This window comes from Palaemon carinicauda, chromosome 14 (genome assembly GCF_036898095.1).
Source record: "Palaemon carinicauda isolate YSFRI2023 chromosome 14, ASM3689809v2, whole genome shotgun sequence".
Classification (NCBI taxonomy): domain Eukaryota; kingdom Metazoa; phylum Arthropoda; class Malacostraca; order Decapoda; family Palaemonidae; genus Palaemon; species Palaemon carinicauda.
The window spans coordinates 39,285,368-39,309,166 of record NC_090738.1 but is presented as its reverse complement, the minus strand read 5'-3'; the positions used below and the strand labels follow the sequence as shown (position 1 = coordinate 39,309,166).

The following is a 23,799-nucleotide window of genomic DNA, read 5'->3' as shown; positions in this document are numbered from 1 at the left end:
GTGGACCGGAATTTGGAAGTAGGCGTCCTTGAGGTCTATGGTCATCATGTAATCTTTCTCCCTCAACGACAGTAGGACTGACTTCGGAGTGTCCATTTTGAAGTCTGTCTTCTTTATGAACTTGTTGAGAGCCGACAGATCTATAACCGGCCTCCACCCCCCCGTCGCCTTTTCTACCAGGAACAGACGACTGTAGAAACCCGGGCCTGGGTGTAGAATCTCCTCCATGGCCCCCTTCTCCAACATGGAGGACACTTCCTCTTGAAGGGCGGTCTTCTTCAACGGATCCTTGGGGACCAGTCACTCCGCCCGGCTGGCCAGAATTAGAGGGGGTGGTTCTGCTAAGAACGGTAACCTGTAGCCCTCCTTCAGTACGGACACTGTCCAGGGCTCCGCTCCGTGAGCTTTCCATGCTTGCCAAGATAGTCTGAGGCATCCCCCATCCTGAGGCTTGGGCAGGGCTAGGGGGCCTCCCACTCTATCTCCTTCTGGAGGAGCAGCCTGAACGGCCTCTCCTGGAGGCAGAATAACCTGTCCTAAAGGAGACTGAAGCTGCTGGGGCCCCCCTACGGGGGGGCTGAGGTGCTGAGGTCCAGGAAGAAGAAGGAGCTTCTCTCTTCGTCATGCTAGGAGAGGCCTGAGTCGTCGCGGCACTGTCTGAGACCGACCTCTTGTAGGGCGGTCTCCTTGTGGACGTAGGCCTGGGGGTGCTTAATTCTTTTCTCTTAGACACCTTCTCCATAATGGTTTCTAAGTCCTTTAAGGGGAAAAAAGAGTCACCCCACAAGGGAAGGCTCCTCATGGCCCGCGCCTCCCTGTCTGGGACCTTTCGGGACACCTTTGCCAGGATGTGTCCCTCTTGCGGAGTACCCAATTCGCTGTCAGGGCGAGAGATTGGTATGTCAGGAACTTAAGCGTCTTGCCCCCGGAGGTGATAAGTTCCCTCAGGAGGTTTTGCTGTTCAGGGTCTGAAGGATCAAACATGGCTTGCACCCCTACTAAGGTGGAAGCCCACCAGTCTAGCCAAGAGGAGACGTGTACCAGGTCCCTCGACATTTCCTCCATCATCGCGGCTTCTGATGGAGAAAAACAAACTGGGGCTGAAGAGGCTCTGTCTTCCGAGACGCCCTGGCCCAGGATGTCAAGAGAAGGTTCTACTTTGCAGGCTCCTGGTCGACGTCCTTCTGGTACATAGACCTTGCCCTGCGTCTTGAGCCCCTGGAGTAACTTAGAAGAACTCTGAGTCTTGGGGGCTTCGGCGTTACTTGCCACCACTCTATCTACGTATTCCTGTCCCAGGACGAGATCCCGGGCTAGAGGGAGAGCCAGGGAGGTCTTAGGCTGGGTAGGGGGCCTGAATTAACCGTATAAGGCTGGACCTCCAATAGTCCTCCTCGGTAGCTGCCGGTTCCTCTATTTTGTGATGCCTCCTGATAAGGCCAATCACTCTTCTATAGGCCGAGTCCTCCGTCGGGGAACCCTCCCTACCGTCAGCCGAAGCCTCGGCTTGAGCCCGGGGAGCCGGATCACCGGGCGCCTTGTTCTTGACACAACAGGCACTCCTCTGCCGAGGTACTGGTCCTCCCCGGCGGAGGCTTCCGCACCAGGGGCGGGGGTTAGCACAGGCATCACCGACCCAGTGAGGACTAGCGTCCGCTCAAGGTCTCTGGGGGACGAGGACGCGGATCCCGTGGGCTGACCCGACAGCGGGAACCGTTCCTTCCGGTCCGAGGGCCGCACCAGCTGGGCTGGTTCGGCCAGGCTGCCCGTAAGGAAGCACGGTTCCCCCCGCTGGGCGGGGTGAACCAGAGGCTTCGCGGTCTTATGCCTGCATGTAGAGTCCTTCTCGCGAATCTGCCTGCGAGGATCAAAACTGTGCTTGGAGGACGGTCTCCTTGGCGAGAAATCCTTGGACCCCCGGTCCGGGGAACATCGTATCTCTGCTTTACGGGGTACGAACACCCAATCGCCATCGGGTGACCTACTCCTCCTGTGTTTTCTTCTTGGAGAACGGGAGCGCTTCCTGCTGTATCTGGAACGCGATCTTGAACGGGAACGCCTGCTCATGGACCGCTCCCTCCGACGTCGATGTTTCCTCCTGGCTTCTTCACCCGACGAGAAAGACTCCTCTGAAGAGCCCGACGTCACTGCACTTACCGTACGGTGGGCGGGAGCGCGGACCGCGGGGGACTTCGCGACTCGTTGCGTACCCGAGGTAGAAGGTTGCAGGAATTCTTCGGGAACTTCCGTGAGCGGGGTTGGGAACGAGGTTTGGCGCCCAACACTAGGGAGCCAGGAATCCAGGCCCTCTTCCATTCGCATAGGGGACCTACCCGGTGTCTTAGGAAGCCTCCACCCGAAGGCATCACTCCCTGCAGAACCTAACTTACCCCGGTTGTCGCCGCCTGCCGAAGACCCTGAAACACAGGCCCACGAAGGGGGCGAAGACACAGAAACAACGTTACTACCCCACAAGGGGTCATCGGAGGAAACGTGCCCCCCAAGCACAAGGGCCGAGTCTCCAGAGCACCCTGACACAGCACTACCGGGCTCCTCACTAGCCCAAGAAGGACCCGCAATCCCCACTGCACATTCACCAGATTCCTGGGGAAGAACGCTCGGTTCTTTCCCAACGATGGACTTACCTTGGCCCCTACTCTGGGTAGGGGAAGGCGAGACAGAAGCCCCGTCGGACCGTTCACTGGGCGACGGTAGCGGCGAAGAAACACTAGCCTTCCTGGGTGAACGTTTCGACGATTTTCTCTTCTTCGTGCCGTAATGCACCCACTGGATATCACTCCAACCAACACACTCGGGGCACGTATCTGACGACGAACAAACTTTGCCCCTACAGGAAGAGCAAAGGGAGTGAGGGTCCACTTCAGGTTTGGAGAGGAACGCTCCACACGATTTACCGGCTCTAGGCCCAGGACAACGGCGGATTTGCTCCATAACGCACAAACGCAAGACACAGGAACGCAGGGAATCAAGGAATACACTGGGGAAGCACAAGGGCGTAAGGTGAATACACAGGAACACAAGGGATAAGTACAAGTTACCACGCGGTAAACACGTGGGACACACGCGCCGCACACAAAGGGTCGAGAGAGAACGAGAGCGACGTGGTGACACGTCGCGACCAGAGAACTTACAGGCGTTATCGACCCAAGCGGACCTCGACCTAGCGCAAAGCCTACCCTCGGGGCACATTCTCTAATGCCGGGGTAGGCCTTCATAGAAAACGGGATTGAGGGTATCCTACACAAAACTCTGGTCGGTAGAGAGGAGATTACAGGTTAACTCCTAAGAAAGTAGTTCGAGGTAAGTATTCGTGTTGGAACAAACATTTATATATATTGTTTTATTATATAAATCAATCAAGAAAATTTAATACAAAACCAAGGAATACAGAAGCACAACTGCCACTTACCTGTCTTGTGATGGTGACTTCATCATAATGTTCATAACCAATTGGACTCTGTTTTTTGTCAGTGTTGTCAAACGTGACAGTAACGGTTGCTTTAGTGACACCAGCTTGGCCATTTTTATACACTAGCTCTTGTAAGTTTGTTGCACGGACCTAACAAACAAGAATGATGAGTGTTTACACAATATAATCTTATAATACAGACAAAATTGGTTGTCATTCTGTATTTCAATCAAATTTGAGTAGAGTAAGCTCAATTTTGTAAGTTTGTTGCATGGACCTAACAAACAAGAAATGGTGAGTGGTTACAAAATATATCCTTATAATATCAACTAAATTGGTTGAGGTGATTCTGAATTTCAATAAAAAAATGAGTAAAGTAAGCTGTTTCTGAATAAAACTTCATGGTAAATTTTCATGACTTGAATACCAGAATATTCCAAAGCAAACTTTTCTGTTCATCCTTCTATACAATATTTAACAAAACTGTAAAGCAGATAATCCTACAAGTAAACCAAAGTGCAGTACAGTGAACCCTCGTTTATCGCGGTAGATAGGTTCCAGTCGCGGCCGCGATAGGTGAAAATCCGCGAAGTAGTGACACCATATTTACCTATTTATTCAACATGTATATTCAGACTTTTAAAACCTTCCCTTGTACGTAGTACTGTTAACAAACTACCCTTTAATGTACAGAACACTTAATGCATGTACTACAGTACCCTAAACTAAAACAGGCACAAATATTAAAGGTGATTTTATATCATGCATTTCCTAAACATGCTAAAAAGCACGATAAAAAATGGCAACCAATGTTTTGTTTACATTTATCTCTGATCATAATGTAGAAACAAACTGGAGGTAGAGCTTTGCTTATTACCCAGACATATTTCCCATACTTTTCCCTTAGAACTACATCACATCTTCCTACTTTAGATATATAGATATATATATATATATATATATATATATATATATATATATATATATATATATATGTGTGTGTGTGTGTGTATATATATATATATATATATATATATATATATATATATATATATATATATATATATATATATATATATATATTATATGTATACACATATACATACCTACATATATACATAAATACATGCATACATATATATATATATATATATATATATATATATATATATATATATATATATATATATATATATATATATATATATATATATATATATATATATATATATTACTGTATATATATGGGTTATGGAAAAAATCCGCGAAGGTCGAACCGCGAAGTAGCGAGGGTTCACTGTATATCAAATAACTACAAAGCACACTTTGAAAACTTCCCAACACAAAACTTGACCAATAATTACTAGTTAAAAACTTACTTGAGAAAGATTAGTGATTCCTAAGAGAAAACAAATGGCATCCAAGATGTTCGATTTCCCTGAACCATTGAGGCCAGTGATAGCATTAAATAGCTTGTCAAAACCATTAATTTCTGTACGTTGTCCATAACTTTTGAAGCCATCAATAACCATAGACTTCACATGCATTTTGATGACAAAGTTTACCACATTCTGAAAAAAAAAAAAAAAAGAATTTCAGATGCAGAATTTGCTATCAAAACAAGATTTCACATAAAAAAAAACAAAAATCTTTAATTTTACGTTCCATTAGAGAACTAAAATCCTTCAAACATCATAATAGTAGCCATCCAAACTTATGCTAAAGCTGTGAGTTTTCAAAACTCAATCTCTTGCTTACCTCTTTCCAAAAGTATCAACCCTTTTTCCTCACTTTGAACAAATTCACCATACTATGTCAACCCTAGTGGAGCCACAGACATCAAAACTCAATTCTTTCTGAATGGTAATTCGAATACCGAATTAGAAATTATGTACAGTATATGGGATTAATCTGTTACACTCAACAATCCCTCATTTTAAAGCAACCCCCCTTACATTAACAGATCTATGATGCTGTGTACGTACCTACTTATTGTGGGTACCTTGACCTTTGACCTTAACATGTATCAATTGGCGTGGATTTTCATACATTCAAATATGTACCAAGTTTGAAGTCTCTGTGGCAATGATGTCCAAATTTATGGATGATTACGTGAATTGGATATTTTGCCTGACCGTGACCTTGACCTTCCAAAATTTAATCCTTTCCAGCTTTTTACATAATAGTTAATCCCAGCAAGTATCATTACTCTAGGATTGAAATTGTAGCCAGGAAGCTATTCACAAACACACACACAAACAGTGGCAAAAACATAATCTCCTTCCAACTTCGGTGGCGAAGGTAAATATCTCGGCATTATGCACGAGGAAAGTTCCACAAAGGTTTTAATAAGCTAACAAGAGGTAATTGTTGATTAGTTCAGCATATAAAATGCTTTAATACTCACAATTTAAACCAAGGAAGGATAGAGTATTGTTTTTTTTTCCTTTCTTTCTTTTTTGAAACTTCTACCCTGAACGATGATACAGTAATTTTTGTTGATGTACTGTACTACACTAGTTACAGGGACTTTGTACAAGTACCATGAAATCTAAAAGGAGTTATCTGATCATGATCACACTTTTTTGGATGCATTTTGACTAAAATGATCCGAGTGCAACATGTATCTTTTCTTTTTAATATTGAATTGTGAAACCAGGAATAATGATGAAACCTGATTGGTTCTTCTGGTTCAAGTTTTTAAAATAACCATGATTTTGGAATTTGAGTGCATTTCCAAAAATGTTATTTTCATTAGTAAAATAAATTTTTGAATATACTTACCCGATAATCATGTAGCCGATAATCATGTAGCTGTCAACTCCGTTGCCCGACAGAATTCTACGGGAGGGATACGCCAGCTATCACTATACTAGAAGGGGGTGTACTCACAAGCGCCACCTGTGGCCAGGTACTACAGTACTTGTTGTTGACGCCACCTCACTTTTTCCTCGGTCCACTGGTTCTCTATGGGGAGGAAGGGTGGGTCAATTAAATCATGATTATCGGGTAAGTATATTCAAAAATTTATTTTACTAATGAAAATAACATTTTTCAATATTAAACTTACCCGATAATCATGTAGCTGATTCACACCCAGGGGGGTGGGTGAAAAAACCAGTGTACAAGACTAAAGGATAGCTAAGTATCCCGTATTTCATATAATCAGTTATCCACAATAACAATGAAATAATAAGTACCTGGTAAGGAAGTCGACTTGAACCGTTACTCTGCCTTTAATAAGATCGTCTTCCTTACTGAGCGCAGCGTTCCTCTTGGAAGGCTGAATCAACTCAAAGGTGCTAAAGTATACAGGGCTGCAACCCATACTAAAGGACCTCATCACAACCTTTAACCTTGGCACTTCTCAAGAAAGAATTGACCACCCGCCAAATCAACAAGGATGTGGAAGGCTTCTTAGCCGACCGTACAACCCATAAAAAGTATTCAAGAGAAAGGTTAAAAGGTTATGGGATTATGGGAATGTAGTGGCTGAGCCCTCGCCTACTACTGCATTCGTTGCTACGAATGGTCCCAGGGTGTAGCAGTACTCGTAAAGAGACTGGACATCTTTGAGATAGAATGATGCGAACACTGACTTGCTTCTCCAATAGGTTGCATCCATAACACTCTGCAGAGAATGGCTCTGATTGAAGGCCACTGAAGTAGCCACAGCTCCCACTTCATGTGTCCTTACCTTCAGCAAAGCAAGGTCTTCTTCCTTCAGATGAGAATGTGTTTCTCTAATCAGAAGCCTGAATAGTAAGAAACTGAGTTCTTAGAACTTGGAAAAGAAGGTTTCTTGATAGCACACTATAAGGCTTCTGATTGTCCTTGTAAAGGTTAAGACCTTTTTAGATAGTACCTAAGAGCTCTAACTGGGCAAAGTACTCTCTTCAGTTCATTCCCCACCAAGTTGGACAGGCTTGGGATCTCGAACGACTTAGGCCAAGGACGTGAAGGAAGCTCGTTTAGCAAAAACCGAGCTGCAAGGAACATGTAGCCGTTTCAGATGTGAAAACAATGATCCTGCTGAAGGCGTGGATCTCACTTACTCTTTTAGCTGTTGTCAAGCACACGAGGAAAAGAGTTTTTAATGTGAGGTCCTAAAAAGAGGCTGATTGGAGAGGTTCAAATCTTGATGACATAAGGAACCTTAGGACCACGTCTAGATTCCAGCCTGGAGTGGACAACCGACGTTCCTTTGAGGTCTCAAAAGACCTAGGGAGGTCCTGTAGATCTTTGTTGGTGGAAAGATCCAAGCCTCTGTGGCGGAAAACCGCTGCCAACATACTTCTGTAACCCTTGATCGTAGGAGCTGAAAGGGATCTTACTTTCCTTAGATATAACAGGAAGTCAGCAATCTGGGTTACAGTGGTACTGGTTGAGGAAACTGCATTGGTCTTGTACCAGCTACGGAAGACTTCCCCTTGAGACTGATAGATTCTGAGAGTGGATGTTCTCCTTGCTTTGGCAATCGCTCTGGCTGCCTCCTTCGAAAAGCCCCTAGCTCTTGAGTCTTTCGAAAGTCTGAAGGCAGTCAGACGAAGAGCGTGGAGGATTGGGTGTACCTTCTTTACGTGAGGTAGACTTAGAAGGTTCACTCCTAGAGGAAGAGTCCTGGGAATGTCGACCAGCCATTGCAGTACCTCTAAGAACCATTCTCTCGCGGGCCAGAGCGGAGCCAACCAACGTCAGCCGTGTCCCTTTGTGAGAGGAGAACTTCTGAAGTACCCTGTTGACAATCTTGAACGGCGGGAATGCATACAGGTCGAGATGGAACCAATCCAGCAGAAAAGCATCCACGTGAACTGCTGCTGGGTCTGGAATCGGAGAACAATACAACAGGAGTCTCTAGGTTATCGAGGTAGCGAACAGATCTATGGTTGGCTGACCCCACAGGGCCCAAAGTCTGCTGCAAACATTCTTGAGAAGGGTCCACTCTGTGGGGATGACCTGACCCTTCCGGCTGAGGTGATCTGCCATGACATTCATACCGCCCTGAATGAACCTCGTTACCAGTTAGCTTTCGATCTTTAGACCAGATGAGTAGGTCCCTTGCGATCTAGAACAACTTCCACGAAAGAGTCCCTCCCTGCTTGAAGATGTAAGCCAGGGCTGTGGTGTTGTCAGAGTCCACCTCCACCACTTTGTTAAGCTGGAGGGACTTGAAGTTTATCAAGGCCAGAATAACCGCCAACAACTCCTTGCAATTGATGTGAAGTGTCCTTTGCTCCTGATTCCATGTTCCCAAGCATTCTTGTCCGTCCAAAGTCGCACCCCAGCCCGTGTCTGATGCGTCCGAGAGGAGACGGCGGTCGTGTTTCTGAACAGCCAAAGGTAGACTTCCTTGAGAAGAAAGCTGTTCTTACACCACGCGAGAGAAGACCTCCTCTCTTCGGGAACAGGAACTGAGACCGTCTCTAGCGTCATGTCCTTTATCCAGTGAGCAGCTAGATGATACTGAAGGGGGGGGAGGTGGAGTCTCCCTAACACGATGAACAGGGCCAGCGATGAAAGTGTCCCTGTTAGACTCATCCACTACCTGACTGAGCATCGGTTCCTTCTCAGCATGCTCTGGATGCATTCTAGGGCTTGGAAGATCCTTGGGGCCGACGGAAAAGCCCGAAAAGCTCGACTCTGAAGATCCATACCCAAGGAGACAATGGTCTGGGATGGAACGAGCTGAGACTCCTCAAAATTGACCAGGAGGCCCAGTTCCTTGGTCAGATCCATAGTCCATTTGAAAATCTCCAGACAGCGACGACTTGTGGGAGCTCTTAAAAGCCAGTCGTCTGACGGAGCCGGACACAAGATCATGGTACTGCTGCACAGTCTGTGAACTGTCAACCATGGGCAAGCGAGGAAGTACAGTGACAACCCGAATCTGTCTAGACTGTCTGGGTCGTACAGACAACTCCTTATCGGGTTGCTGAGGTTGCCGCACTGCGTCACAACAAGTCACTTCTGCTGGTTGTTGAACGTCTTCCCCGTGACACATTGACTCCGTAAACAAAAAAATCCTCTAACAAGGACTAAGCTTGGACTGCATGTCTTGCAACACAGCTCAAGGTCTATGGGAGCAGGTGTGGTAACAGACGGGATTAGCGACTGAAGTGGAACCATTACCTTCCCTGGAAGCATGTTATGCTTAAATAAAAGTCCATAGGAGGCTACGCAGCTAAAGGCTCCCTCCAAATGACAGAGTCCTCAAGGGAATATCAGAAGGAGGGAGAAAAGAACTTTCTCATCTACAGGGACCATATCCTAGAAAAGCTAAGTTCTCTCAGTGAGGGTTTCACTGGTGCAAAAGCAGCAGACTAGAAGGCAACGTTATGAAACTGCTTGACAGTCTAGTGAGTTGGCAACAACCAAAGATGTGTGACTGAGAAGCATGCGGTAAGGTATGCAGAGCATGTTGTATGCAGAGTATGCTGTATGCAGAGCATGCTGTATGTAGAGCATGTTGTATGCAGAGCATGCTGAATGCAGAGCATGCTGTATGCAGAGCATGTTGTATGCAGAGCATGCTGAATGCAGAGCATGCTGTATGCAGAGCATGTTGTATGCAGAGCATGCTGTATGCAGAGCATGCTGTATGTAGAGCATGTTGTATGCAGAGCATGCTGAATGCAGAGCATGCTGTATGCAGAGCATGTTGTATGCAGAGCATGCTGTAAGCAGAGCATGCTGTATGTAGAGCATGCTGTAAGGTAAGCAGAGCGTGTGCATGGCGTTTAACATTTCTCAGAAATTCCATGACCAGTGCTAGAGTGCTTTATGCATGCTTGCATGGGGTTTAAATATCAACATAATATTTACCTTACATTCATAACTCATGATTCATATTTTTGCCATATTTTGCGATATTGTTAAAAATATATTGCAAGGAATACAAATATATTTTTATAAGTAATACAAATAACCTCCATTATCATAATGTTTGAAAATGGAGGTAAGGTATGCTGAACAGCAGAGTCAGAACGAGCTGGAACAACAATAGTTGTGGTTTCCTCTTCAAGACTCTGTTGAGGGAACACCTGAGGCTCAGTCTGCAAAGGCTGATCAAAGGAAGTAGCAGAAGGTAGGCACATGGGTGGAGGAGGCTGACTCCTGGCATGAGTGGCTGAACTCAAGGGTTGCGCTTGCTGAGTGGTTGGCGGATGCACAGTAGCAAGTTCCTGAGGAACGAGTTGAGGTTCCTGCGGTGTGAGCTGAGAGCGAAAAGGTAGTGGCTGCGCAGAACGCAGTAAAAGTCTCGCAAGTTGAGGCTCCTGAGGCGCAAGGCTAAGGTGTTGAGGTGCTTGCCTTGAGGAGGGTTGAGCTCGCTGCAGCGAGAGCTGAGGAGACTGACTCATGGATGGGAGAGGTTGTTGTACCTCAAGCGAGTGTTGCCTCACTGGTGGAACAGCAAGTGGAAGCGGAGGAAGAGAGGTATAAGCCTCCTGTTCCCATTGCTGAGGTTGCCTTAAGGAAGGCGGAGGGAGCTGCACACCACTGGGATCAGTAAACTCATAACGTGGCTCAACATCGTACGCCTGGCAGGCGGTACTGCGGTCAGGCGGAGCGAGCGCAGGCGGAGGGAGCGCAGGCGGAGGGAGCGCAGGCGGAGCGAGCGCAGGCGGAGGCGCAACCTTCTCAGCCCGACACTCACGCATCAAGACCGAAAGTTGTGACTGCATGGACTGCAGTAGAGTCAACTTGGGGTCGGCAGACACTAAGGTCTGCTGAGGTAAAGCCTTAACAGCAGAGATCTGTTGCGGCAGAACCTTACTCCTCTTAGGCGGAGTGCATTCAACTGATGACTGAGGAGAGTCAGAGCTAACCCAATGACTGCATCCGGGTTGTTGAACTCTAACTTCGTACGTCTGGCATAGGTCTGGACTTTACGTTTAAGAGGTCTTGAGACCTGAGACCAGCGTTTTCTCCCCTAAATTTCTTCTGCAGACGAGCAAAATAAGGGCTCAATCGTCTGCGGGTGGGAGTGACGGTCTCGGTAAGACACGCCCGCAACCACCGAGGATACTTCTGTGCGCCGATCAAGGCCTGCTGAACCCTTTTGCCCTTCGACATTGCTTCTCCCCTGGGCTTGGGAGCTTGCAAGAGGTCCCGGACTGGGAGGACGACTGGCGCGCACAGAAGTACCCTCACCCACAACACTGACACACTTTGCGCTAATCACTTATCACTTTGATTTTCTGTTTGCACTTATTTCACTGAACTCGAAACTTTAAGTGGTTTGTACCTGAAACACGCAATTCTATCCTTTCTCAAAAGTTAGTAATTGCGAAAACAGAATTACAATGTAACAGAAAAATCTAATGAAAGATAAATAATTCAGTGGCTGGAAAGAGACTAAACACTAGATCACTCTAGAAACGTTTACCTTCTTCCCCTAAAGAGACTAGGGAGAAGAGCAAAAACGATAACAACGTTACTCGTTTGAATGAAACGTTTATCCTCCTCTTTCTCCCTCCGTCTCTATCTCTCTCTCTCTCTTGACTTAGAACCTGAGAGAAGAGCCCAATCATATATATCGTTAAAACATATTATTGTTAAAGGAAAAAACTGAAATATTTCCCAAAATGAAAAGTTCCTTTATTAGGATTAAAACCATTAAGTTAAGAAAGAATGAACAAAACGCTAGACACGGTTACTCTTACTGCAACGTGAAACCGTGAAAATTCTTTCTCTATCGTAACGATAGAGCGCAAGTTGAACGTTCTGAACGTCAACAACTGCAGAGACAAAACAAAACGTTAGTTCAACTTTGAAAACAGTACGAGACTATCAAAGAAATTCTTTCAAAGACATTAAAATAGCATAATATGTTAACAGGTAAAACCGAAATGACGGGCTCAATGTTAATTAACTTCGGTACCAAGAAAAGACCGCCTACTATTAGGAAGGTCGAATATAAACAAATATAAAAATTAATTTTAATAAGTTTATAATAAAAGGAAGTTAATCGAAGAGGCCTATAAGAGGCGGAGAGATATAAAATAAATCTATAACTTTTGTTAAGCAAAATTAAGAAAGAGAGTCTATACTCTCTTAGACACCAACACTTCCGTCTAAGGGAAGGGTCGGCCATTTAAAGGTGAAAGAGAGTTCATACTCTCTTCGTCACCATAATTAATCAAATTAATTCCAAAAGCTAACTAAGCTAATATAGAAGTTTCCAGTATAGCGAATAGCTGCAAATTTTAGAGAAATACTTCACCAAACCGTGAACAATACTCCAAAATCATAAGCGTATCCAAGAACGTCTTGCCGGAAGCACGACAGAGGAAAAAGTGAGGTGGCGTCAACAACAAGTACTGTAGTACCTGGCCACAGGTGGCGCTTGTGAGTACACCCCCTTCTAGTATAGTGATAGCTGGCGTATCCCTCCCGTAGAATTCTGTCGGGCAACGGAGTTGACAGCTACATGATTATCGGCTACATGATTATCGGGTAAGTTTAATATTGAAAAAACCAGTTTCAGATAATTTAACTTGTTTAGAATGGAACAGTCAATATGTGCTTTATTAACTTCTTCTGTTTTAGTTAAGTCTTAAACTATATTTAATTATTCGAGGCATGGGTTGTCTTTTTTTGTGCCAACCAATTTCAAGTACAGGTACCTGTAATATCTTTTATTTCTATAATTAGCAGTCCTTTATCTTTATAGTATCAATATTATTATTACTAGCTAAGCTACAACCATAGTTGGAAAAGCAAGATGCTATAAGCCCAAGGGCTCCAACAGGGAAAAATAGCCCAGTGAGAAAACGAAATAAGGAAATAAATAAATGATATAAGAAGTAATGAAAAATTAGAATAAAATATTCTAAAAACATTAACAAAATTAACACAGATATTTGATATATTAACTATAAAAGGACTTATGTAAGCCTGTTCAACATAGAAACATTTGCTGCAAGTTTGAACTTTTAAAGTTCTAATGATTCAACTACCCAATTAGGAAGATCATTTCACAACTTGGTCACACCTGGAATAAAACATGTTATTTTTATTAATAAAATAAATTTTTGAATATACTTACCCGATAATCATGTAGCTGTCAACTCCGTTGCCCGACAGAATTCTATGGAGGGATACGCCAGCTATCACAATACTAGAAGGGGGTGTAATTACCAGCGCCACCTGTGGCCAGGTACTCAAGTACTTCTTGTTGACACCTCCTCAATTATTCCTCGGTCCACTGGTTCTCTATGGGGAGGAAGGGAGGGTCGATTAAATCATGATTATCGGGTAAGTATATTCAAAAATTTATTTTATTAATAAAAATAACATTTTTCAATATTAAACTTACCCGATAATCATGTAGCTGATTCACACCCAGGGGGGTGGGTGAAAAACCAGTGTACAAGACTAAAGGATAGCTAAGTATCCCGTATTTCATATAATCAGTTATCCACAATAACAATGAAATAATAAGTACCTGGTAAGGAAGTCGACTTGAACCGTTACTCTGCCTTTAATAAGATCGTCTTCCTTACTGAGCGCAGCGTTCCTCTTGGGAGGCTGAATCAACTCAAAGGTGCTAAAGTATACAGGGCTGCAACCCATACTAAAGGACCTCATCACAACCTTTAATCTTGGCGCTTCTCAAGAAAGAATTGACCACCCGCCAAATCAACAAGGATGTGGAAGGCTTCTTAGCCGACCGTACAACCCATAAAAAGTATTCAAGAGAAAGGTTAAAAAGTTATGGGATTATGGGAATGTAGTGGCTGAGCCCTCGCCTACTACTGCATTCGTTGCTACGAATGGACCCAGGGTGTAGCAGTACTCGTAAAGAGACTGGACATCTTTGAGATAGAATGATGCGAACACTGACTTGCTTCTCCAATAGGTTGCATCCATAACACTCTGCAGAGAACGGTTCTGTTTGAAGGCCACTGAAGTAGCCACAGCTCTCACTTCATGTGTCCTTACCTTCAGCAAAGCAAGGTCTTCTTCCTTCAGATGAGAATTTGCTTCTCTAATCAGAAGCCTGATGTAGTAAGAAACTGAGTTCTTAGACATTGGTAGAGAAGGCTTCTTGATAGCACACCATAAGGCTTCTGATTGTCCTCGTAATGGTTTTGACCTTCTTAGATAGTACTTAAGAGCTCTAACTGGGCAAAGTACTCTCTCCAGTTCGTTCCCCACCATGTTGGACAGGCTTGGGATCTCGAACGACTTAGGCCAAGGACGGGAAGGAAGCTCGTTTTTAGCCAAAAAACCGAGCTGCAAGGAACATGTAGCCGTTTCAGATGTGAAACCTATGTTCCTGCTGAAGGCGTGGATCTCACTTACTCTTTTACCTGTTGCTAAGCACACGAGGAAAAGAGTTTTTAATGTGAGGTCCTTAAAAGAGGCTGATTGGAGCGGTTCAAATCCTGAAGACATTAGGAACCTTAGGACCACGTCTAGATTCCAGCCTGGAATGGACAACCGACGTTCCTTTGAGGTCTCAAAAGACCTAAGGAGGTCCTGTAGATCTTTGTTGGAGGAAAGATCCAAGCCTCTGTGGCGGAAAACCGCTGCCAACATACTTCTGTAACCCTTGATCGTAGGAGCTGATAGGGATCTTACGTTCCTTAGATGTAACAGGAAGTCAGCAATCTGGGTTACAGTGGTACTGGTTGAGGAAACTGCATTGGCCTTGCACCAGCTTCGGAAGACTTCCCATTAAGACTGATAGACTCTGAGAGTGGATGTCGTCCTTGCTCTGGCAATCGCTCTGGCTGCCTCCTTCGAAAAGCCTCTAGCTCTAGAGAGTCTTTCGATAGTCTGAAGGCAGTCAGACGAAGAGCGTGGAGGTTTGGGTGTACCTTCTTTACGTGAGGTTGACGCAGAAGGTCCACTCTAGGAGGAAGAGTCCTGGGAACGTCGACCAGCCATTGCAGTACCTCGGTGAACCATTCTCTCGCGGGCCAGAGGGGAGCAACCAACGTCAGCCGTGTCCCTTTGTGAGAGGCGAACTCCTGAAGTACCGTGTTGACAATCTTGAACGGCGGGAATGCATACAGGTCGAGATGGGACCAATCCAGCAGAAAGGCATCCACGCGAACTGCTGCTGGGTCTGGAATCGGAGAACAATACAAGAGGAGCCTCTTGGTCATCGAGGTAGCGAATAGATCTATGGTTGGCTGACCCCACAGGGCCCAAAGTCTGCTGCAAACATTCTTGTGAAGGGTCCACTCTGTGGGGAAGACCTGACCCTTCCGGCTGAGGCGATCTGCCATGACATTCATATCGCCCTGAATGAGCCTCGTTACCAGCGTGAGCTTTCGATCTTTTGACCAAATGAGGAGGTCCCTTGCGATCTCGAACAACTTCCTCGAATGAGTCCCTCCCTGCTTGGAGATGTAAGCCAAGGCTGTGGTGTAGTCGGAGTTCACCTCCACCACCTTGTTAAGCTGGAGGGACTTGAAGTTTATCAAGGCCAGATGAACTGCCAACAACTCCTTGCAATAGATGTGAAGTGTCCTTTGCTCCTGATTCCATGTTCCCGAGCATTCCTGTCCGTCCAGTGTCGCACCCCAGCCCGTGTCCGATGCGTCCGAGAAGAGACGGTGGTCGGGGGTCTGAACAGCCAATGGTAGACCTTCCTTGAGAAGAATGCTGTTCTTCCACCACGTTAGAGTAGACCTCATCTCTTCGGAAACAGGAACTGAGCCCGTCTCTAGCGTCATGTCCTTTATCCAGTGAGCAGCTAGATGATACTGAAGGGGGCGGAGGTGGAGTCTCCCTAACTCGATGAACAGGGCCAGCGATGAAAGTGTCCCTGTTAGACTCATCCACTGCCTGACTAAGCATCGGTTCCTTCTCAGCATGCTCTGGATGCATTCTAGGGCTTGGAAGATCCTTGGGGCCGACGGACAAGTCCGAAAAGCTCGACTCTGAAGATCCATACCCAAGGAGACAATGGTCTGGGATGGAACGAGCTGAGACTCCTCAAAATTGACCAGGAGGCCCAGTTCCTTGGTCAGATCCATAGTCCATTTGAAAATCTCCAGACAGCGACGACTTGTGGGAGCTCTTAAAAGCCAGTCGTCTGACGGAGCCGGACACAAGATCATGATACTGCTGCACAGTCTATAAACTGTCAATCATGGGCAAGCGAGGAAGTACAGTGACAACCCGAATCTGTCTAGACTGTCTGGGTCGTACAGACAACTCCTTAACGGGTTGCTGAGGTTGCCGCACTGCGTCACAACAAGTCCCTTCTGTTGGTTGTTGAACGTCTTCCCCGTGACACATTGACTCCGTAAACAAAAAATCCTCTAACAAGGACTAAGCTTGGACTGCATGTCATGCAACACAGCTCAAGGTCTATGGGAGCAGGTGTGGTAACAGACGGGATTAGCGGCTGAAGTGGAACCATTACCTTCCCTGTAAGCATGTTATGCTTAAATAAAAGTCCATAAGAGGTTATGCAGCTAAAGGCTCCCTCCAAATGACAGAGTCCTCAAGGGAATATCAGAAGGAGGGAGAAAAGAACTTTCTCATCTACAGGGACCTTATCCTAGAAAAGCTAAGTTCTCTGAGTGAGGGTTCACTGGTGCAAAAGCAGCAGACTAGAAGGCAACGTTATGAAACTGCTTGACAGTCTAGTGAGTTGGCAACAACCCAAGATGTGTTGAGAAGCATGCGGTAAGGTATGCAGAGCATGATGTATGCAGAGTATGCTGTATGCAGAGCATGCTGTATGTAGAGCATGTTGTATGCAGAGCATGCTGAATGCAGAGCATGCTGTATGCAGAGCATGTTGTATGCAGAGCATGCTGAATGCAGAGCATGCTGAATGCTGAGCATGTAGTAAGCAGAGCCTGCTGTAAGCAGAGCCTGCTGTAAGGAAAGCAGAGCGTGTGCATGGCGTTTAACATTTCTCAGAAATTCCATGACCAGTGCTAGAGTGCTTTATGCATGCTTGCATGGGGTTTAAACCATGGTATGAAAATGGAGGTAAGGTATGCTGAACAGCAGAGTCAGAACGAGCTGGAACAACAATAGTTGTGGTTTCCTCTTCAAGACTCCGATGAGGGAACACCTGAGGCTCAGTCTGCAAAGGCTGAATAAAAGACAAGCAGAAGGAAGGCGCATGGGTGGAGGAGGCTGACTCCTAGTATGAGTGGTTGAACCCAAGGGTTGCGCTTGCTGAGCGGTTGGCGGAAGCGGAGTAGCAAGTTCCAGTTCCTGTGGTGTGAGCGGAGCGCGATGAGGAAGAGGCTGCGCAGAACAAGGTAAATGTCTCGCAAGCTGAGGCTCCTGAGGCGCAAGGCTAAGGTGTTGTGGTGCTTGCCTTGTGGAGGGTTGAGCTCGCTGCAGCAAGAGCTGAGGAGACTGACTCATGGACGGGAGAGGTTGTTGTACCTCAACCGAGTGATGCATCACTGGTGGAGCAGCAAGTGGAGGCGGAGGAAGAGAGGTATAATCCTCCTGATCCCAATGTAAAGGTTGCCTTAAGGAAGGCGGAGGCTGAACACCACAGGGAACAGCAAACTCAGCACGTGGCTCAACATCGTACGCCTGGCAGGTGGAACTGCTGGCAGGTGGTACTGCGATCAGGCGGAGCGAGTGTAGGTGGAGGGAGTGTAGGCGGAGGCGGAGGAGCAACACTCTCAGCCCGACACTCACGCATCAAGTCCGAAAGCTGTGCTTGCATGGACTGTAGTAGAGTCCACAACATCGTACGCCTGGCAGATGGTACTGTGATCAGGCGGAGTGAGTGTAGGTGGAGGGAGTGTAGGCGGAGGCGGAGGAGCAACACTCTCAGCCCGACACTCACGCATCAAGTCCGAAAGCTGTGCTTGCATGGACTGTAGTAGAGTTCACAACATCGTACGCCTGGCAGGAGGTACTGTGATCAGGCGGAGCGATCATAGGCGGGGGGGAGTGTAGGCGGAGGCGGAGGCGCAACACTCTCAGCCCGACACTCACGCATCAAGACCGAAAGTTGTGACTGTATGGACTGCAGTAGAGTTAACTTGGGGTCGGCAGACACTAAGTTCTGCTGAGGTAAAGCCTTAACAGCAGAGATCTGTTGTGGCAGAACCTTACTCCTCTTAGGCGGAGTGTAATCAACTAATGACTGAGGAGAGTCAGAGCTAACCCAATGACTGCATTCGGGTTGTGAACTTTAACTTCGTACGTCTGGCATAGGTCTGGACTTAACGTTTAAGAGGTCATGAGACCTGAGACCAGCGTTACTCTGCCTTTATTTTCTCCCCTAATCTCTTCTGCAGACGAGCAAAATAAGGGCTCAATCGTCTGCGGGTGGGAGTGACGGTCTCGGTAAGACACGCCCACAACCACCGAGAATACTTCTGTGCGCCGATCAAGGCCTGCTGAACCCTTATGCCCTTCGACATTGCTTCTCCCCTGGGCTTGGGAGCTTGCAAGAGGTCCCGGACTGGGAGGACGACTGGCGCGCACAAAAGTACCCTCACGCACTAATCACTTATCACTTTGATTTCTGTTTGCACTTATTTCACTGAACTCGAAACTTTAAGTGGTTTGTACCTGAAATACGCAATTCTATCCTTTCTCAAAGTTAGTAATTGCGAAAACAGAATTACAATGTAACAGAAAAATCTAATGAAAGATAATTCAGTGGTTGGAAAGAGACTAAACACTAGATCACTCTAGAAACGTTTAGTTTCTTCCCCTAAAGAGACTAGGGAGAAGAGCAAAAACGATAACGACGTTACTCGTACGCCTGGCAGGCTTGAATGAAACGTTTATCCTCTTTCTCCCTCCGTCTCTATCTCTCTCTCTCTCTCTCTCTCTTGACTTAGAACCTGAGAGAAGAGCCCAATCATATATATCGTTAAAACATATTATTGTTAAAGGAAAAAACTGAAAAGTTCCTTTATTAGGATCAAAACCATTAAGTTAAGAAAGAAAGAACAAAACGCTAGACACGGTTACTCTTACTGCAACGTGAAACCGTGAACATTCTTTCTCTATCGTAACGATAGAGTGCAAGTTGAACGTTCTGAACGTCAACAACTGCAGAGACAAAACAAAACGTTAGTTCAACTTTGAAAACAGTACGAGACTGTCAAAGAAAATCTTTCAAACTCTGTGGTGGAAATAGCATAATATGTTAACAGGTAAAACCGAAATGACGGGCTCAAAGTTTATTAACTTCGGTAAAAGACCGCCTACTATTAGGAAGGTCGAATATAAACAAATATAAAAATTAATTTTAATGAGTTTATAATAAAAGGAAGTTAATCGAAGAGGCCTATAAGAGGCGGAGAGATATAAAATAAATCTATAACTTTTGTTAAGCAAAATTAAGAAAGAGAGTCTATACTCTCTTAGACACCAACACTTCCGTCTAAGGGAAGGGTCGGCCATTGAAAGGTGAACGAGAGTTCATACTCTCTCGTCACCATAATTAATCAAATTAATTCCAAAAGCTAACTAAGCTAATATAGAAGTTTCCAGTAAAGCGACAGCCGAAATCAAAGAGAAATACTTCACCAAAGTCGTGAAAATACTCCAAGAACATAAGCGTATCCCAGAACGTCTTGCCGGAAGCACGACAGAGGAATAATTGAGGAGGTGTCAACAAGAAGTACTTGAGTACCTGGCCACAGGTGGCGCTGGTAATTACACCCCCTTCTAGTATTGTGATAGCTGGCGTATCCCTCCATAGAATTCTGTCGGGCAACGGAGTTGACAGCTACATGATTATCGGGTAAGTTTAATATTGAAAATTCTAGAATACTGTGTAGTATTGTGCCTCCTGATGGAAAAGGCCTGACTATTACAATTAACTGCATGCCTAGTATACATAAAAATTTTACGAAACATGTCCCAACTTAACGTGGTCCCTAACCCTACCTATGACACCATGTGATTTGACCACCCACCGACCACTCTAGTTACTGTACTTTTATTAAGACTGCAAACAGCATCCATGACTAAACATACTGTCTTTTGTTATAATGAGAAAACAGAAATATGTCCCAATATAACGTGCAACAACGTAACTTCACCTATGATGCTCTTTCCTTATAACCGAGGGGGCTAATGACCCTGCCGTGGGCTACAGTGAAACAATATCACCAGAAAACTTTACGATATACTTACTTTCTTGAAAATTGATGTCTTCTGACTCCCAAATCTTTGGTTTCTAAATCATGCATCAGACCAGCAAATTTGAAATTGTTATTGAGCAGTATGAATTATGTTTAAATATCTTGGCAAAAATTTTACTGTACTCACCAATCAAATACATAATTTGTATATACTGTACTGTACTGTGTACCGTAACCAGCTCTGTAAATTAGTTAACTACAACCATAATCAAGCAATAGTCAAAAAAACTGTGGGACTTGCTTTCATAGAGTAGATGAGAGAACAAAGAACGAGTGAAAATTATACAGCTTGATTTTAAAATACCTGAAAACCAGGCAGCAGTGTTTGTTGATTCCTCTAGCCTACAGGGAATGACATACCTTTTATTTTTATTACTAACCAAGCTACAACCCTAGTTAGAAAGGCAAGATGCTATAAGCCCAAGGGCTCCAACAGGAAAAATGGCCCAGTGAGGAAAGGAAACAAGGAAATAAATGATTATAGTATATGAGCGGCCAGTTCAGCAGCGTGCATAAAAATGGACACCAACTAACCCAGAATTCCCCCCCTAACCTAACCTGCAAGCTGTGTCCTTACCTACTTAACTAACATGGAGGGGGCTAATGCACCCCTGCGACCCCCCCTTACATTGTCGTATTCTTAGTCAGCCGTCACCATACATACAGGTGGCCGCTATTATACATTCACCCTAAAAAATAATTAAAGAGGCAGAAACTAACAGTTAAATAATATTACCTACTGCATGGTATAGGCTAGTCAAGATAAATTACTATAGCATATCGTATGAGGAAGTCATGCCCTACGGTAAGCAATTTTGAAATGAGAGGTTTCAACAATATAGACCAAATTACCAGTGTTTTGACATTACGGTCTTTAAATTAGTAACTTTACCTAATCTATAATAACTCAATAACCATAATTACCTTTAAATATAATTGATAACACTCCTTAAATTGGGTGGACGGACGTCAATTGAACAATTTGAACACAGGCGAAAATCGTTGCCGCCAAATTTGCTTCTGACAGTAGATAATTTGCATTTATTTGAAAATAATTTGGTGATTACTGGTAAAAGTTTACAATATTATTTACATTATTACATATACATGTATATATAAATAGCATATTTTTATATTATTTTACATCGTTTTCAACATGGTTACGAAATTCTTAAAAATATATTTTAGTTTCTTTCTTGAGCTCGTGTACTAAACTAAACGTAAACATTGCAAGAAAGAAAACGGACTTTGTTGATTTCAGCACTAACTATACTAATCATTATTTTCATCATTATTATTATTATTATTATTATTATTATTATTATTATTATTATTATTATTATTATTATTATTATTATTATCAAAAGATAAATACAATCCTAATTAGAAAAGCAAGATGCTATTAGGCCAATACTCCAACAAGGAAAAATAGCTCAGTGAGGAAAGGAAGCAAGTAAACTACAAAAGAAGTAATGAACAATCAAAATAAAATATTTTAAAACAGTAACAATATTAAATTAGATTTTTATACATAATATATAAAAAATAAAAACAAGAGGACGTGAAATAAAATAGAATATTGTGCCCAAGAGAACTCTAACCCAAGACAGTGGAAGACCATGGTACAAAGGCCATGGCACTACCCAAGACTACAGACCAATGGTTTGATTTTGGAGCGTCTTTTCTACCTTTACCAAGAGGAAAGTAGCCACTGAACAATTACAGTTCAGTAATTAATATGAGAGAAGAAGAATTGTTTGGTAATTTCAGTGTTGTCGCCTGTATGAGGAAAGAGGAGAATGTGTAAAGAATAGGCCAAACTATTCTACGTATGTGTCAACAAAGATGAGCCGTAACCAGAGAAAGGGATCCAATGTGGTACTGTCTGGCCAATCAAAGGACCCTATAACTCTCTAGCGGTAGTATCTTAACAGGTGGCTGTTGCCTTGGCCAACCTACTACCTAGAAAATTAATTTCATATAACTTCTCCATTTATGGAAATTCTGTGTCATTGCATTGTACATATCGAGTGTTTCATAAATTAGTGGTAGATTTGAGTGGCAATAATTTTAAAAACTGTGTATAACTTTCGTATTCTCTATGTTCGTATCAAAGAAAGTTGAATAATTTATCAACTATTATCATCGCGGTAGCTGTGATATCTACCATAGAAAAGCAATATTTTAGGCTCAAAATATTGCCATTGTAGTCAAAAGTTTAAGCAAAGTTAGGTATTGATTCCAATTCATACTAAACCGGGATTTAATTATACCATTAATCGTGATATTCTGTAAGCATATGTAAAACAATACCACATGGTGTTTCCTATACACTTCGTATACCTGTCGTGCATGATTTTTCTTTTCTTTTCTTTTTTTTTGCACGACTGCGCGATACAGCTAGCACATGAGATGATTCGCTTGGAACTTCAGCGTAAACGCAATCGACGTCGCACGGCGCAATCAATGTTGCCAGATATGGGGATTTATCCCTAGATTTGGGGATTTTGAGTGTCTAATTGGGCTATTCTATCTATATTTCTACGAAGAAGAAACAATGATGAGCAAACCTTTATATTGTTGCAATTAGTTTACTTGCGCTTATATGAAGACTAGTGATTAATTTCCATATTGGTAAAGCCTACGTGATCAGAAGAAAATATATTTGTGGAAATGGGGATTTTTGGTTGGTTTTGGGGATTTTTTATCATGACTTTTGGGGATTCTTAGACTAACCCATCTAACAGTGACAACACTGGACTCGTCACTCGCCGAGTCGCCGTCGCAGACTCGCAGTCGTGCACAAGATCTTGCAGTCACAAGTTCACAATACTCGCTCGTGTCATTGCTCGGCTTCCCGATTTATATATTTTGTTTCCCGATTTTCGTTCGGTGAAATATAAGGCAGAGTTTTTCCTGCTGAAAAATACGGTCTCTTTTTTTATTCTCTTTTTCAAAGAATTAATTTATCCTTCCCTCGGACGGAGAAACGTTTCGAATTGTGAATGTCTATGTCCGAGCAACGAGTGTGACACGGTCATAGCTCAGCTCTTAAAAATCCATATCAATTTCAAATAATTCAATAGCATTATGTACCCATAGAATTACTCCCGAGAGGGTAATTGAATCTCTTGTCCTTAGTACCGTTAGAATAGTTATATAAACACATTACAAAATTACCGTTTAATCGTGATAGCTCTGAGCGGGTTCGAACAAAGCTCGAACAGATTTACAGGTCACCAAAAAGTCTGATAAAACTTT

At 44.1% G+C, this 23,799-nt stretch overlaps 1 protein-coding gene across 1 annotated transcript in view; it reads right to left on the bottom strand.

Moving 5' to 3' along the window:
* Positions 1-21,608, bottom strand: part of SMC2 (structural maintenance of chromosomes 2) — a 51,197-nt gene extending 29,589 nt beyond the window's left edge. Inside the window, exons 1-3 of the mRNA XM_068387005.1 lie at positions 21,463-21,608; positions 4,810-5,001; positions 3,431-3,580 (exon numbers count right to left, since the gene is read on the bottom strand). Of these exons, the coding sequence (XP_068243106.1) occupies positions 3,431-3,580; positions 4,810-4,977 (318 nt within the window). The 5' untranslated portion in view covers positions 4,978-5,001; positions 21,463-21,608. The remainder of the gene's footprint in view (positions 1-3,430; positions 3,581-4,809; positions 5,002-21,462) is intronic.
* Positions 21,609-23,799: the final 2,191 nt, after the last annotated feature.